Source organism: Daucus carota, chromosome 7 (assembly GCF_001625215.2).
Source record: "Daucus carota subsp. sativus chromosome 7, DH1 v3.0, whole genome shotgun sequence".
Classification (NCBI taxonomy): domain Eukaryota; kingdom Viridiplantae; phylum Streptophyta; class Magnoliopsida; order Apiales; family Apiaceae; genus Daucus; species Daucus carota.
Genome location: NC_030387.2, coordinates 5716431 through 5732735, shown reverse-complemented (window position 1 = coordinate 5732735; position 16305 = coordinate 5716431). Strand labels below are relative to the sequence as shown.

The 16305-nt window shown below is 33.4% G+C and overlaps 2 protein-coding genes across 4 annotated transcripts; one reads left to right on the top strand and one right to left on the bottom strand.

Moving 5' to 3' along the window:
- Positions 1 to 805: 805 nt before the first annotated feature.
- On the bottom strand, positions 806 to 3047 carry LOC108218346 (uncharacterized). Of its 3 annotated transcripts, none has more exons than XR_010285871.1 (5): positions 2874 to 3047; positions 2499 to 2545; positions 2198 to 2266; positions 1250 to 1327; positions 806 to 1129 (listed from the first exon to the last, which is right to left on the bottom strand). XR_010285871.1 is itself a non-coding variant. In XM_064082209.1 (5 exons), exons 1-5 carry the CDS (start codon positions 2905 to 2907, stop codon positions 1004 to 1006), a joined length of 339 nt encoding a protein of 112 aa, XP_063938279.1. In that variant the 5' UTR covers positions 2908 to 3038; the 3' UTR covers positions 806 to 1003. The 3 variants fall into 3 exon arrangements, 1 of the variants encoding a protein (XP_063938279.1); XR_010285870.1 differs by having other exon boundaries at positions 1250 to 1402; positions 2874 to 3037; XM_064082209.1 differs by having other exon boundaries at positions 1250 to 1312; positions 2874 to 3038.
- A 2908-nt stretch (positions 3048 to 5955) lies between these two features.
- Positions 5956 to 15931, top strand: LOC108196443 (AT-rich interactive domain-containing protein 5). The gene is made up of 13 exons (XM_017363732.2): positions 5956 to 6089; positions 6590 to 7758; positions 7845 to 7884; positions 9268 to 9320; positions 12386 to 12431; positions 12671 to 12757; positions 13846 to 13968; positions 14039 to 14090; positions 14179 to 14254; positions 14619 to 14685; positions 14789 to 14839; positions 14945 to 15037; positions 15634 to 15931. Exons 2-13 carry the CDS (start codon positions 6626 to 6628, stop codon positions 15736 to 15738), a joined length of 1926 nt encoding a protein of 641 aa, XP_017219221.1. The 5' UTR covers positions 5956 to 6089; positions 6590 to 6625; the 3' UTR covers positions 15739 to 15931.
- Positions 15932 to 16305: the final 374 nt, after the last annotated feature.

Here is a 16305-nt window from a genome sequence, read left to right as displayed (position 1 = left end):
ATTTATGTATTATAAATGTTAACCATCTTGATTTTGCTTGAAAAATCCAATTCTCAACTTGAATAAAATATTTTAATATGGAAATTATGTATATGATTGTGGGATCTATGTGCACAATCTCCGTTTGATTGATTAATAAGATTGTTTGTTATTGGTTTGAATGAGTTTCGAAATATGATGAATTGTGATAAATATATAGTTTGTTGATTAACTATTAGAGTTTTGTGATTTGTTGAATTTGGAGTGTTTGGAGTTCCGGTGTTTGTTTGGTTTTAGTTTTCGATTTGTGGGTAAAAAAGAGGATTAAACTAGTGAATTATGCATACCATCACTACACCATATATGGCCTAAAGCAACATCCAAAAAAAGTGTTAAAAGTGCTGAAAAATGTTGCTATAAGTTTTAAGGCAACATTTTTGTCAAAATAGTGGGTGTTGGATATTGCCTTGTAGCCTTAGAGCGTAAGCCAACATATTTTAACAAGCTATGGCTACACCCATAAAATGTGGCGTTAGGTCCCTATGGCTACATTTGTTTTCTAAAAGCAACATCAAACAGGGTGTTGCCATAAAATCTATGGCAACACGGTTCATTTTTCAGCAACACAAGGGTGATGTTGCCATTAATCCAATAGCAACATCTTACTCACTCTACAACAACATATTTTGATTTAATAGTAAATATCTTTTCGAACATTTATCATGCTATGATAACATCTACAATAAAACATCCCAAATCAAATCAGCCAACCAATCACATATTCTGATTCAACCATAAATCATTCATCCAAGTTTTGCAACAATCATAATTCAACCATCCAACTGAAATAGCAGTTCAAATTCATAAATATTTTAAGTCATAACTACATTACAAGTTAAACTTTGCAAATTATGGTTAGAGTATCTATGTGCATCACGGATCAGATCAAGTAATCTCTGTGTTGGATGTGTTGGCTCCACTTGCAGGGGAATCATACGTCGGTTCGACACTGAGGTCTTCAATATCAATCTTGAAGTCTTGATTTTTTTTCTACCAACTTGGACACCAACGCCTTGACATTCTCTCGAACCTTTGGATCTATTTTTTCTTCCATCTCTTGAGCAAGTTTTTCTACTCGCAGCATTTCCACCTGGTAGTAATACATAATTTGTAAAGTATCTGGTAACATTTAGCAGAAATTCATGTGGCGAGATCCATGATTATTAAATAAAGTATCTAGTACGAAAATGTGCAGTGTTGATAATTATACCTGCTTCTTCATGAATCGACTGAATAACGTCTTGATGAAATCGCGCTTTGTTCTCGTTGAACTCTTGCGATATCAAGTCTATCAGTATTGCAGTTGCTAGTTCAGAAGTGCGGAAAATAATGGATAGACCAAAACTATCTTTAGAGCAAAATTCTGCAGGGGATATTGCTTATTATAGTACTCATTTCATTTCTATGCTACTAGAAAATAGACGCATATAATAATCAAATTATACATAAATATCCATAGTTAATCTAATAGTAGTAATCGTAACATAGCAGACTATCATCATTTATACATGTAGCTCATGTTTTAAAATGGATGTAACAGGGTCCTTAAAGAAAGTTAAATCTCTTTTTTGTCCTAATTTAAATTAATTATCTTGTAGGCTTTCCTCTGATGCACCTGTTTCTCTTTAAGTTTTAACTGATCTGAAAAGGCCACAAAATGATTTGAATTCATACTACTGCTATGATTCTGGATCACAGTAAATGGGGGCATAAGGTCCAACCTCAAACCAAAATAAGTGGAGCAAATGCCCGGTGAGAAAAAAAAGAATTATAATCGATAATTCATTGATGAATACAGCAGCATTATTTCAGACCAAGCAGTAGAATATGATATAATGCGGAGTGATGTATCATTATACATAGTATAGACAAACAGATTGTTATCTCTTATTAGCCACACACAACAATACATAAGTGTTAAATTTAACACCAATGCCAAAAAGTATGCAAGTTATAAGAACAAATAAGACAGTTTAATGATAATTATAACTTTGTATTATCTGTGGTATGCATAATAAAAAATTAGGGCTCCAAGCAAATACAAAGAACAGTTATATCATAACTAATGTTCTCCTGGCAACAAAAACAAACACCCAACATATGTGCAAAGGAAACCAAAAACTATAAACAAAGAAACAACAAAACAATAGGTATATACCTTGGGAGTTGAACTTAGATCTCCAATTAAATCGAAACCTCCAAGCTCCAATCGAAACAAAACTCCAACCTACAGACATGTTTGAAAATTAGTAAGCCAAAATTGAAAACATGAAAAAATTTAAAAATCATTCTCAGGGGAATATAAACAAACACCATATAAACATACAAAGAAAATCAAAGACTGAAATCTAGTCATAACAAGACTCAAATCTACGGACATGTTTATGAAATTAGTAGGAGCAATTTGAAATTTTGAACTAAACAAAAAATAAAAATTTAGGGTTATTGAGAAAACAAACCAAACGAAGATAAAGTATAAGCTCTGCAAGTTGAGGCACATAGTGTCCTGCACATACAATAGAAGAGAATAACAGTGAGATGGGAAAAATATAAAACGTAGTGCTTTGGTTATGTATATGCAACCTGCATAAATCTCTCCTGATATGTAAAAATCACGAATTTTCCAAATTAAATCGATAAAATAAATCCCCAAATTAGGTTTGTAAATCCCCAACTTAAAAATCTAAAGTCCCACAAAAATTAGGGTTCATCAAGCCCCCAAATTTAACAAATTGTAATCACAAAGAGATGAACACAAACTAAAACAAATTTACAAATTAGGGTTCGTAAAACCTCAGATTAAACCCATAAAGTAAAACAAAGAATGTGTTTACCTCTAAGTTGAGATGGACGAAGAGAGAACAACATAGAAAGATAAGAGCGGATAGAGATGAGCCAGGAGAGAGATGACTGTAAGAGAGAGATATGAGTGAAAGAGAAGAGATATGAGTGAGAGAATAAATTTGTGTAATAGAGAAGATAGATTACTGGTTTTATTTGTTGAGCGGGTTGTTTTCCTAAGTTGGATAATTTGGATAAGTGTGCGGGAATTAAAAAATACAAGGGGCGGGTCTTTTGCCCCGCTTTTTTTTTTAGTAATTTTCAGGTCTTTAAGGCAACACCGGGAGATGTGTTGGCATTGAGGATTTCTCCAACATCTAAGGCAGCATAAATGGCAACATCACGCCTCGATGTGGCCATACATCATTTTTTTCCGATTTTGATCATCTAAGGCTACATTTTAGGTGGTAACATCGCTTTTAGGTGTTGCTGTAGACCATATATGGTGTAGTGCATTATTCTTCATATTGTTGAATCCTTTTGAATTGAAAATCGTTTTGATCTTGAAACCCTAGTTTGATTTTATTAAAATGTTTTGGATATTAAAATTGTTTTGTAGAATGAAAATAATTTAATTTTTTTAATTTTTAATTGTCTAAATTTAAATTCATTAATTTGTTTGACGGTAATATATTCAAATTCTATGCTGAGATGTAATATTAAGTAGTGATTCCCTGACAAAAAAAGAAGGAAAAAAAGTTGTGATTGACTCCATAAATTGTATTGATTGATTGGTGTCATAAATGTTTTTATAAACGGTTTAAATGTTAATTGTGCCTTAATTGAGGCGAATCTTCGACTTGTAAGAAGCAATTAACTATATTTTAATTATTTTAGTGTCTAACCAAAGATCCTCATTTGGTTTAGACTTTATTTTATTTTTATTTACTTTAGGAAATATATACATACACTTTCAAAAATAATTTTTTTTTGGATATACCTTTATAATTTTCATGTATGAACTTATATTCTTCTTATTACGTTTGTTTTTTTCAGGATCCTTGATAGAGATTTATATGGGTATTTCCCTATTAGACATCAAAGTATTATTATCTAAACGTCTGGAGATATCTTTGCATGTCTTTCGGTTAGAAGATAATTTTTTTTGAATGAATGAAATTCCTTTTAGCGGCTATTGTATCTCGAGATACAACTTATCTACGAGTATATAGACCCCGACAAAAAAAAGGAAAAAAAGGTGAAGTTTGAGAGTTGATTCTATAATTTGATATAATATAGTATAATAATTTTTTATTTTTTGTTATGTTTAAATATTCATGAACGTGAAAATATGTTTCGTAATTTAATATACAAATATAACAAATTGTTTTATAAATCGCAGGAATGTTTAATAGCTAATAAGCAGAATATTTATTTTAATAGTTATTAAAATTAAAAGATATTAATAATAAATAATTATGACGTTTAAAAATTATTAACAAATAATTAATTATTCGTATATTTTGATAATAAAGAATATTAAATTAAAAAATATCTGACTTATACTTCGAAATTCCAGCTCTATATTAACATTACTTTTTAAAAGGGTTTAACGAGGTGTATTCAATTGAGATTTTAATGAATTGTTTTTAATCCATGAACTTTAATGAATTGTATTTGATTTTGATTTTGTGCGGATTCTTGATAATGACGCAGAGTTGATGAAAGTTTTTTGGAATTAAGCACAATACTTCAAAATTTCATGAATTTTGGTGGGATTTCAAAAAACATGATATACACTCAACAATCCCATAAAATCCATGATTTTATGATGTCCAAAAAAAATTCATTAGTATTTGAATAACATTAGATATTAATGGATTTTAAACAATCTGAATTGAATATTATCGGATTTCAACGAATAATTTAAGATCCTGGTTGAATACCACCAGATTTTGTAGCATAATTTGAAATCCCAATTGAATATCCCAAGATTCTGTTACATTTTTTAGAATCCGAGTTGAATACTCTCGGATTTCATGAAAAAAAATATCCTATAAAATTTCGATTGAATACACCCCGTAAATGTCATATACATTACTCATCGGATTTAAATGTACGAAGTGAGTCATGGTTACAAATGTGACTCTCCATAGTCATTAAAGTAAAAAAATTTATCAACAAAATCACTAAAAAATTGAACTTTTATATCAATTTAGTCACTGACAGATCGTGTTTTTATCCAAATTTTCAAATTAGTTTCTAAATCGAATCACTTTTACAATTAAGGACTCATTTGATATATTTGGATACAATAAATGATGTACTCGATATATAACCCTTTTTCAAAATAAATAAACTATTATTTGTTTAAATAATAATTTTTATTAATATAAAATTTGCTATTATCAATTTTAATGAATTGTATAAGATTGACTCCCTCCGTCCCTCTAATTTCTTTACAGTTTTTTTCACTGCTCGGCATACATTTTAAGACTCTTATAAAACATAGTTCCGTAACTCATTTTTGAGATTTTTTTTTGTATATAAAAATTCAAACATCAAATTTTTATTAAAAAAAACGTTAAAAAATATTTTATAAACCTATATTTTGAAAGAGCATTAAAATGAATGCCAAACTCTCGTCCGTAAACTATTCAGGGGAGTGAGGGAGTAGTCAATAAATAACGTAAGAACTTCTCCTCCGTAGTTCCTGAGTTCCATCGCGACTCACCCCGAAAATTTATCAAAACATATACTCCCTCTGTCCCTCTCATTTCTTTACAGTTACTATTTTGGGATGTCCCTCTCATTTCTTTACGTTACTATAAATAGTAAGTTTTTCTCATCATTACACCCACTATCTTCCCCCACTATCTCATATTTAACAATAAAAACTACTATTACACCCACTACTTTCCTCCACTATCTCAAATCTATTATTAAATATTGATAGGACCCACTTTTCATCTAATTTTACTCATTTTTCATACATTGTCTTGGTCTCCGTGTCCCCCTCCAATGTAAACAATTGAGGGGATGGAGGGAGTATACTTTTTTTTTTTTTTCTGAAAACATCAAAACATATATACTCACAAGGCTAAGTCATATTTGTAAAATAAAAATACATAAAAATAACGGCTGTTATTGTATTTTATTTCCTTAGTCGTGCAAATGCACGGCAGCACGGGTGCTGTAAGTGCTGTATTACATTTACAACACAACACCCAGTAATCGCTCGTTTTCAATTGTTCCTCTCCTCGAATCTGGTTCGGTTTCTCCCCTATTTCTCTGTGTGTCCCTTTATACATAATTTATGTATGTCCAAACGCACACAAGCATTTTATCACTCCTTGCAATTCCTCTTTTATAGCTAATTTTAGGGTTTCAAGTTGTTGTGTCCGATGATTAAGATATGATTAATTTCCGGCAAAAAAAAAGATATGATTAATCTCCTATTTTATTTGCTCATACCTACACTGTTGCGTATACATATAAGTTTATTGCATGTGTGATGTGTGGAATTAGTTGGATACAGTATGTAATTTGCTAATTGTGGCACTAGTTTCGATTCCGGTGCCCGGACATTGCTTTCGGCTTGTTGATACAGTGATAACATGCCACGTAAAAGATCGAAACAATGCCCTAGCACCAAACTCACAATTTTTAAAGTATAGGCCACCGAAGTTCTGAATTAGGTTATGTCGGACCACGACTCTGTAGTTATTCGTTTTTCTAATGATTGTAAAAAATTTGTTGACACTTGTAGGGTTCTTCAGTAAGTAGGTTTAGGTCTGGATTAAAGATGGCGACTGACATGGAGATTGAAAAGGATGTAACAACTCAATTAGAGGATAAACAACCTGAGGCTGTTGAAATTGAAAACAAGGAGTTGTTGAAAGCGGAGGAATTAAGTCATCAGAAGGATACTGCGGATTCGGCTAGTGATGCACCGAATGTAAATGATGTTGAAATGACTGCTGCTGAGCATACAGTCGTTGAGGATGGACGTGGAGATGTACCTGCTGCGGCTGCTAATGGTACTGTCACTAAGGATGAATGTGGAGATCTAGAGGCTGCTGCTGCTGAAGATTCTGTTGTTAAGGGTGGATGTGGAGATATACCTGCTGTGCCTTCTGAAGATGCTGGTGTTAAGAATGGATGTGGAGATGTACCTGCTGTGTCTTCTGAAGATGCTGTTGTTAAGGAGGGATGTGGAAATAAACCTTCAGCTGCTGAAGATTCTGTTGTTAAGGATGGCTGCCCGGATATACCTGCTGCAACTGGTACCACTGTGTCTGCGGTTGATTCTATTGTTGAAGCTAGTGGTATTGACGATGTGTGTGGAAGAACCGAAGAGGATGATAAGAAAAATCATGATGTTGATAATCAGAGTGTGGCTGTAGCAGTAACTGAGGATAATTTTCCGGAGATAAAAGAGAAAGATAAAAAGGATGGGGAGTTGACAAATAGGAGTGGAATGGATGTGAGCAATGAGGCTTTGGTACCAGGATCAGGTGAAGAGAATGGAAGCAAAGAAGTGGAAATAATAAATGGGGAGAGACAGAGGGATTCTGCTTTGAATGATGGAAAAAAGATGAATGCATCGACTGATACGATGAGTGCCAGTGGGTTGGATGTTCTTCAGGAGAATGGAACAAAAGAAGGGGAGATGTGTAACAAGGTCACGGGGATGGAAATAGTTGTGGACAGTGAATTGAAGGGAGAGGTGCAAAACCCGGAATTAGATGCGAGGCAGCAGGTTCGCTTGAAGACATCAAACAATTCATTTTTAGGACCAGATCCAGTTTTGGGTGATGAGACAGGAACAGCGGAGGAGCGAGCTGAGTTCATAAAGGAGCTAGAGACTTTCCACAAAGAGAAATTCTTAGAGTTTAAGCATCTAAGATTCTATGGAGAGCCATTGAATCTCCTCAAGTTGGTTTTAGTTTAACCCTTCATTCGTTTAAGTATTTATGCATTATTTTTTATGAATGTGAAACTGATATACTTCTTATGATTAGGTTGTGGAGATCTGTAATCAAGCTTGGTGGCTATGAGCAGGTTAATCAGCACTGTACTCTCCTTGTTTTTAATTCTTAATGTTTTTCTTATGCATTATCAATTATCATATATGTTAGTTTGCCGATTTAAAGAATTTTATCCTCGTGCTTTGGCAATTGATATAAAATAGTCAGGATCTGAACATAATTAGATGCTTGTCCTTTTGAATAGTAGAGCTCGGTGGATAGTGTGGTGGACAACATTTAGAAGCAATGATTATTGCATAAAGCAATAAAAAGAGGTGTGGAGTTACCACATAAAATCCACGACCCAAGGAATTCTTAAGTAATAAATCACAAGCCATAGAAAGAGAAGTTATCCTAAATTCAAGAAGCTCTACAACTATAAAAAATTGCTCCTAATAGTGAAGAAACTACTCATGGTTAAAATTCTACCGTTTAATATTAATCAACTAATGTAATTAAACAAAAGAATCGGCTCATTTCATCAGTATTCCTGATAATACATCATCTGATATTATTACTAAGTACACAATAAATTACAGTTAGTATATTTTCTTGCTCAACATCATGATGTGGATTGGTTCTGGGGGTCAAGGTGGTGTTAGGGAGTTGGGACTTGGGAGGAGGCAAAGGATGGTGGAAACCTGGAAAGAGGCATTGAGGATGGCATATGGGGAAAGGTTGAGGGATGGGTTGTGGTGTGCAACATGTTTAGGGAGGATTGAGTAGCTGATATTGAAAAGGGGGGCATTTATATGTAGACTGTTCTATATAGTTCTTTGTTAATTTTCAATTTTTCGGTCTTGCTATCAATTTTTTTGTTACTGAGCAATTTTAGTATTTTACTATTGTTTTATTGTAGTATTTTAAATCATAAATTTTCTTTTATCAATAAATCATTCTTATCTATATATATTGGTTATCCTCAGACCTACAGAAAACTATCCCCTTAACAATGGCATCTTCCAGTTGTATGAGCATGATATAGGATACATGTCAAAAGGACTCAATTAAATTGACCCTAGAGATAGAGTCGACTTTAAAGTGACCTAAGAACTGGAGGTCGTTTCCCATTTGGTTTAGGCTGGGAGAACAAAGGCATGTTCATATATGGGCCCTAAGCTTGGTAAAGGCTTTAGAGAAGAAGCTATTACTATTGTGATTCCATAAACGCAGTTGTTTTCCATTTGGTTTTACACAAGGTTTTTATATTTGAGTAATTACATATATCTAATTATGCTCTACTTCTATATGTGATGCACATTTTTATTTCTTCTATATATCGGATTAAGTCATCCAATATATTTTTCAGCTGTCATATTATTGGTAAACACTTGTATTAAACATAGTTTTGATAAACACAAGTATGCTCAGGATTGAACCGGAAATGCTTACTGCTCTGGGACCTTGTTGTTTGTAGGTGACTTCGTGTAAGCTGTGGCGTCAAGTGGGAGAGTCATTTAACCCCCCAAAGTAAGTAGTCATTTGTACTTACTGATTAAGTGGGTCTTCTCTTTTAGGGCAGATTGCTGAATATATATATATCCTGATAAAAATGTTCATTGTGTATTCTCTTACTCTTAAACCCCTAAAATCAGTACAAGACTATTATCTTATCATATCCCTTTTTGTAAAACCTGGCAACGTTATTTATAGATTTAAATAATAAATCAAGAAATTGGCCAGAACAATAGCCTGCACATCATGCTTTGCTGCTATGTTAGTCCGACTCTTCTGTTTTAGTCACTGTGCCGGACAGGACACTTATTTCGTGTTGGATCTTTTGACTGAAATATGGACAATTTGACAAAGTTAAAGACCACAGCTGAGTCGAACTAAGGATTCCAAATAAAGATATGAGAAAAAAGAAACAAGCAAAACTGGGATAGAAGTAGAGAGGGCATCTAATTTGAAAGTCCTTTACAAAATTTTTTAGACTTGAGTATTATTGTTTCTTTTTGTCAAGGTGTCTTATTTATCATACTTATTTATTGATACCTGTGTCCAAAAATTGGACAGTGTCCTCGTGTTCCTAATTTTCAGATGTTTTGAGTCCAACACTCAGATTTGTGTCGTGTCTGACACTCTGTACCCGGGTCAAAGTAACATAGCTTTCATGTTGACCCTTAATACTCGGAGGATTACCACAATGCTGACGCGAGAGAATCAAGATAAACAGTATATTGGCTCATCTTGTTATGTTATTATTTTATAATGAAAAAACTTTAAATAGTCAGAAATTAATATGATGAGTATTTTGTAAGTAATTATAATGGTAGACTACTAGTAGATAACAGTAAATTGTCATCAGATCTTTCCCTTCTAGTGGTATTTTACTTGTCCTAAAGTGTTTAGTATTATGGTTTAAGATTCGTTCCTGCACTTTATAATGAGATCCTGTAATGCTGTGTTCGGTTTGTACAGAGTGAAAGTGATAAACGAGTTAGATTTGTGTTGGAGGCAAGGCATGAAATTGCAGTAATTAATAATACTAGAGTTGCAAAAATTTGTAATAAGGCATGCAGTCTGATGTATATAGATATGAACAGAAAAGGGAAGATATGTAAAGATAGACACAGAGAGAGATTAATCTCCACTTTACTTCCATAGTGACCTTTAATATGGAAATCAATTTGAAGAAAGAAAGCCAGAAGTTTTTTATTACTGCATAGAACGCCCCTCATTATCTCATCATTAACAAATTAATGTTTCTTCATTCTTACAACCCCTAAATTGTCAGTGTCTTAAGTTTACCTTATCAGACACTTCCTGCACCTGCTTCATGTGCTTCGTCACCTTCAATAATGATGCCGAGCATGGAATGAAAACTTTAGTTTGTATGTATTTTATATACTAATTAGATGCAAGTATTGTATAAGTTATAAATTTATTATCAGGAATATTTAGATTATAGTAGAATATTATGAGACATGTTTTCTTTTTAGTTTCCTTCTTATTAGGTTTTACTTATTATCATATTTGCCATATGTATTAGGGTTTTTACAAGGTGTAATGTTTTATTATTGGAAAACTATCTTTGGTGATTGAAATTGAGAATTCTATTTATATTTTATTATGGAAAGATTCTAATTAATAGAAATTTAGAATTCTTGCTATTGTAATGGGTTGAGAACCATGCAAATTCCTCTCCTAAGCGGTTGAGAAATCACAGAGGTATTGGGCTTTCCGTGGTTGTTACACCTTTGAGCTAGTGGATTTTTGCGTTAAACAGTTAAATGTATGCTTTTATTGTTATCTTTCATTATCCTTTTTTCCCATCTTTGTACGACATCACATTGACATTGCTATTAAGAGCTTAAGTTCTTACCTCAATTTCCTAATTGTTTCATCCACCACTATTCACTAGCACTATAAATCTGGCAATTTCGAGTACTGTTTACAAAATGATTATTAAATTTTCCAAGGCCAAGTTAGAAGAGGTTGTTGATAATATGACATTCATGTCTCTAGGATTAATCCCGAATTTAGGAATTCATCTGTTTTGTTTCTTAACTTAGTAGCGAGATGGGGTGGAAAAAAGGTTCCGACAGTGCCAATTCAATGATATTAGTACTTTGCTTTTAATACAGTATTTATTAAGACTGAGATTAATTATGATTTGTGAAAAGTGAAATTAAGTTGATTGATATGGGTAGTTTGGTTAACCAAGTATCCCTGTTCCCTAGGATTTTACAAAGGTGGTATGACCCATCTTTGCATAATATATGTGCATGAATGAAAATCACAGACGAAGCATTGATCACTATTTAATGATAACAAGAATTCCAGTTTCCTTTTTCTTAATTGTTTTACACGCTTATGGAGAAACCAAGAGTGTTAGAATGAAACTACGGACTACCACACTCTGTAATGAGGTTTTCATCCAAAAGGAAGACAGTCTTTCATTGTGCTTTTATTGTTTTGTCATTTCATTTGTCTGGCAAATATAGATGCTACCTGTAGGGGAGACCAGAGAGTAAAATAAGAAAAGTTTTGTGTATAAGGAAAAAGTTGTACTATGTATTAGCTTCGAGAGTAAGGGTGAAAATGAGTTAACATGACATGTTGCGTTTATAATTTGCAATTATAAAGAAATTCAGCAGAATCAGTACAATATGTCAGTTCTTGGAGTGTATACTTCTGTATTTCCCTTCCCTCATATACTAAGTTTTGGTGTAATTAGCCTATACTTTCTCTGTTTTATTTCTTCGTGTTGGCTACTCTCTATTTTCTATGAGTTCTCATCAGTGCATTTCCTTGCGTATATGTTTTTATTCTATTTCATCTATATCAATTTTTTGTTGGTTGCACTTTTTTCATCTTCTCATGTATAAAGTACACGGAAGAACACCGTCATAGAACTTCAATTTTTATAAGAAATGGATTGTTAAAATTAAAACCTGATAAATTTTTATGTAAGATTCAGTGATGTTCTTTCTTGTTCTTTATGTAAGAGTGTTCTTTTTGGAGCAATGGCCTATAAAAATTTATATCAAAAATCAATTAGTTACTCATTGTATCATGTTTACACTTTGCAGGACTTGCACTACCGTTTCATGGACATTTAGATGCTTCTATGAGAAGGTGAAGCTTGTGCAGAAGTCATTAATTCTAGTTTTTTTATGCAATTGTGGCTGCTAAGAGACATCCTTACTAGAAATTTCTGTCCCAGTAGTCTATTGTAGTTATAAGCTCTTTATAAGTAATTTTGCCTTTAAAATCTATTTATATGTTCACTCACGTCTTGTAAACAATCCTTCTGTTCTTATAACTCTTATGTTGCTTCCATGCAATGTGGATTTACTAACTTGCAGCTTTTGTAGTCATTACTTGAATATGAAAAGCATAAGATGCGCAGCGGTGAGCTCCCATATACTGATGCTTCGTTTCCAGAGCCTTGTAAAGATCAGGTAACATGCCTTGGCCACTGTGTTGGTCACTTGGTCCATGTTCTGCATACTTTGTCTTGTGTGAAGAGATGTGGATGGTTTATTGATATATAAAATTCTTTAGATAAATAGTTACCCCTACGACTATGGGTTAGCTTTCCTTGTGGACACTTCGCTGCTCTTTGTACATCTGTGCATTGACACATTTTTGTCCCTTTCTGGTTGAACTCTGGGCTATTTATACATCCTACTTACGCTAGTGTGTGTATCTGAATCTAATTGATATCTACCATTGTGGCCATATATATGTGTGTGTGTGTGTGTTCGTTTTTATTATAATTCAGTAATAGACAGCAAGCCAGTTCTGTTTATGATACTTCTTTTACTACCAACTCTGATACTCCCCACAGTACACATAGTAAAGAGGTAAATAAGATATTGCAGGAATTGGTAGATAAAGAACAGACTATGTTTATACCTCCTCTCATGCTGCTCCTCTCTACTTCTCAAGTTGGAGCAGTGGAGGAGATGAGATATACAAACTGTTCAGCTAGTATCAAATTGGCTTGATTCCTATTCCTTCTAGGATTTCATTGAAAAGTTCTAGCTTGTTATTACTGTTCACGAACTTGGGATAATATTCCATCTAAATTATTATCACTGAAAAATGACAGAAATAATCGATATTAAAATTTTATCAGTGCTGTCAGATCTTTTAGGGACTGGTGGGTGGGTACATGATATTGGGATAGTATAATGTTGCACTTTACAGCCTTGTACATGGGCACACAGGCTCATCTCAGAATAGCATAATAGTTACTCTCACTCTTGTACTTATTGCAATTTTCTGACATAGTATAACCTGATTCCTGATCTTCCATCAAACTAGCCTGGCTTTTAAAGTGTCCTTGGTGCAATTTTTTTAATGTAACATCTAGAATATCTATGAAATTTAAAGTTTTCTAAGAATGCTGCTTTGGATGCATGTATAAGACTTAGGCATGAGACAACACAACACCCTTTGCCATGCAGCGGTTTCTTAGAATTGGTTGTACATATTGTAATTCAGAAACTTGAAGCATTGTTGTTTATTGACTCATTTTGTGCAGGCTGGTCATAATCAAGCCGCAGGTCCAGGAAGGGCAAGAAGAGATTCTGCAGCCCGTGCTATGCAGGGTTGGCACTCTCAACGGCTTCCTAGTAATGGAGATGTTGGGGATCAGATCATCAAGGTTTGTTATAATATACCTGGTTGCATGAATAAAAGTATTATGTTACTCATTTGGCATACTTAATTTGTAGGATAAAGATTCATCCCCTGTACCAAAACGTGAAAAGCAACTGAAAAGCATCGGTATGAATTTCCATTGTCATAAATTTCGGTTCTTTTGAACTTTTCCATCAAACAGTTTTTCTTTTCTAATTTCTATTCTTTGGCTTAGGTTTGCTAAAACGTAAAACGCCACCCCCTATGGACGATACCGCTAAAGTTGCAGGCATTAATACATCAAGGCAACAGTTAAGTCTTGTAACATTGTAACTACCATGAGAAAGGAATTTATGTGCTAAAACATCTCTGTTGAAAAGGTTCCTCCCAGAGGAGGCGATAAAGGTCGAAGTTGGGGAAATACATGAGGAAATCTTTTAGCGGGATTAATATAGAGTAATAGTGTAACTGATCATAAATGAAATTAGAAGCTATTTTTGAATGAAAACTCTTGATTAATAGAGTGACGAACATGACCTCATAAACAAGAGTGATGAACAACTGTGCTGGCAATTAGAAAACTGTTTGAATGATTCTTTTTCCTCGGTACAAACTTTGTTGTAAATAAGTTTCTTATTCACCAAAGTGTTTGGTTTATCATGTCTTGTGGGGCAGGTTGGATACTACGGTCGTTGACATTGGTACTCCTGCTGATTGGGTGAAGATCAACGTGCAAAAAACTGCAAGTTTCTATAACATAACTTAATTGCATCATTACATAATTATATCAATATGTCTATATCAACTAATTATGGTTTTTTTTTCTTTCATGTTTTACCATACAGAAAGACTGCTTTGAGATATATGCTTTAGTTCCGGGGCTTTTAAGGGAGGAGGTAACAAATATATGTTTACTCTTAAAGCAATTTTTAAATGTTGGATACAGTGAAGTTCGACTTTTACCTGCTAAATCTTTAGCCTCATAATTTTGATTTGATTAGGTACGGGTACAATCTGATCCAGCAGGGCACTTGATCATATCAGGCGAGCCAGAGAACATAGATAATCCTTGGGGTGTTGTCCCATTTAGGAAGGTTTGTTACATTCAGCCGTTTCTTGCATTTTTCTTCTGTTTTATATGGCAACCATCTAATGAAAACTCATAGTTCGTGAACTTCTCGCATCATGCCAAGTTTTCTAAGAAATCAAGCACTCAATATTGACATAAGTTCATATTTTTGGACTAGTTACTTGGATATATAGATTGAACTAGTGGACTACTGTTGTAAATTCACATGTTTTCAGACTTGTTTACTTGGATATATATAGATTGTAACTGGAAAATTTATTTATCAAAACAAAACTAGAGCATCTTCTGTTATATGGCAACCTTCTGATGAAAACTCATATTTTGTGAACTGCACACATCATGCCAAGCTTTGTGTAGAATTAGAGGTTTATAGGCATCAAGAAAAATAAGTCATGTATAACGTTTTCTAAGAAAATTAAGTACTCGATATTGACAGTAGTTCATATTTTCGGACTGGTTTACTTGGATATATTAGATTGAACTAGTGAACTACTGTCATTAGTTCACATGTTTGCAGACCGGTTTACTTGGATATATATAGATTGCAACTGGAGAAATTATTTATCAAAACAAAACTAGAGTATCTGTTTCTCTGTGCAGGTTGTCAGCTTGCCTTCTAGGATAGATCCACAGCAGACATCCGCGCTGGTTACTCTGCATGGTCAGCTCTTTGTGCGTGTACCATTCGAACAGTCAAATGAGTAGAATAGGCCTTATGCGTAGTTGCAGAATCAGACTGTAGGAAACATATATCGCTTTTAGTGTCCTAGCACAAGGCTAGACGTGTAATCAGATAAATGAGGTTGATATGTATATTCTTCGTAGCTGTTTACCATTGGATGGAGTAAAAATATACGTTAACCTGACAAGTGCTTGGATATAAATTATTTGATCATCAGTTAAGTTGGTGCAAATTGAAGTACAACAAAAAACAATTGATTCGAAAGGGTAATATTTAGGTTGTGTTCGTTTGGAGCGGAAATAATTGCTAATGATTGTTGAAGAAATTTAAGGAAGAATGGAGAATGTATAAGATAGTAGTAAATGAATAGAAATATATTTTAGGAAAGATGTGAATTAATTTAAAGAATGAAACAATCCTACTATTTATGATTAAAAAAATTATAAATACCAAATAACGTGATATTTGGTCAATGCTTGAGATTTAAAATCATATTTTTCGTATGTGATATTTAGTATCAAATTTTTAGTACTTGATATTTTGTCAATGCTCGAGATTGTGATGAAGGGGGTTCAATACCCAAACGGGCA

Excerpts from the sequence above, each read along its gene's own strand:
- LOC108196443 (XM_017363732.2), top strand. The coding sequence starts at position 6,626 with ATGGCGACTGACATGGAGATTGAAAAGGATGTAACAACTCAATTAGAG. Across the intron at positions 14,255-14,618 it reads ATTAATACATCAAGGCAACA|GTTGGATACTACGGTCGTTG; the intron begins GTTAAGTCTTGT and ends CTTGTGGGGCAG. Across the intron at positions 14,686-14,788 it reads AGATCAACGTGCAAAAAACT|AAAGACTGCTTTGAGATATA; the intron begins GCAAGTTTCTAT and ends TTTACCATACAG.
- LOC108218346 (XM_064082209.1), bottom strand. The coding sequence starts at position 2,907 with ATGTTGTTCTCTCTTCGTCCATCTCAACTTAGAG. Across the intron at positions 2,546-2,873 it reads TCGTCCATCTCAACTTAGAG|GACACTATGTGCCTCAACTT; the intron begins GTAAACACATTC and ends TTGTATGTGCAG. Across the intron at positions 1,313-2,197 it reads ATCTAAGTTCAACTCCCAAG|AGTTCAACGAGAACAAAGCG; the intron begins GTATATACCTAT and ends TGATATCGCAAG.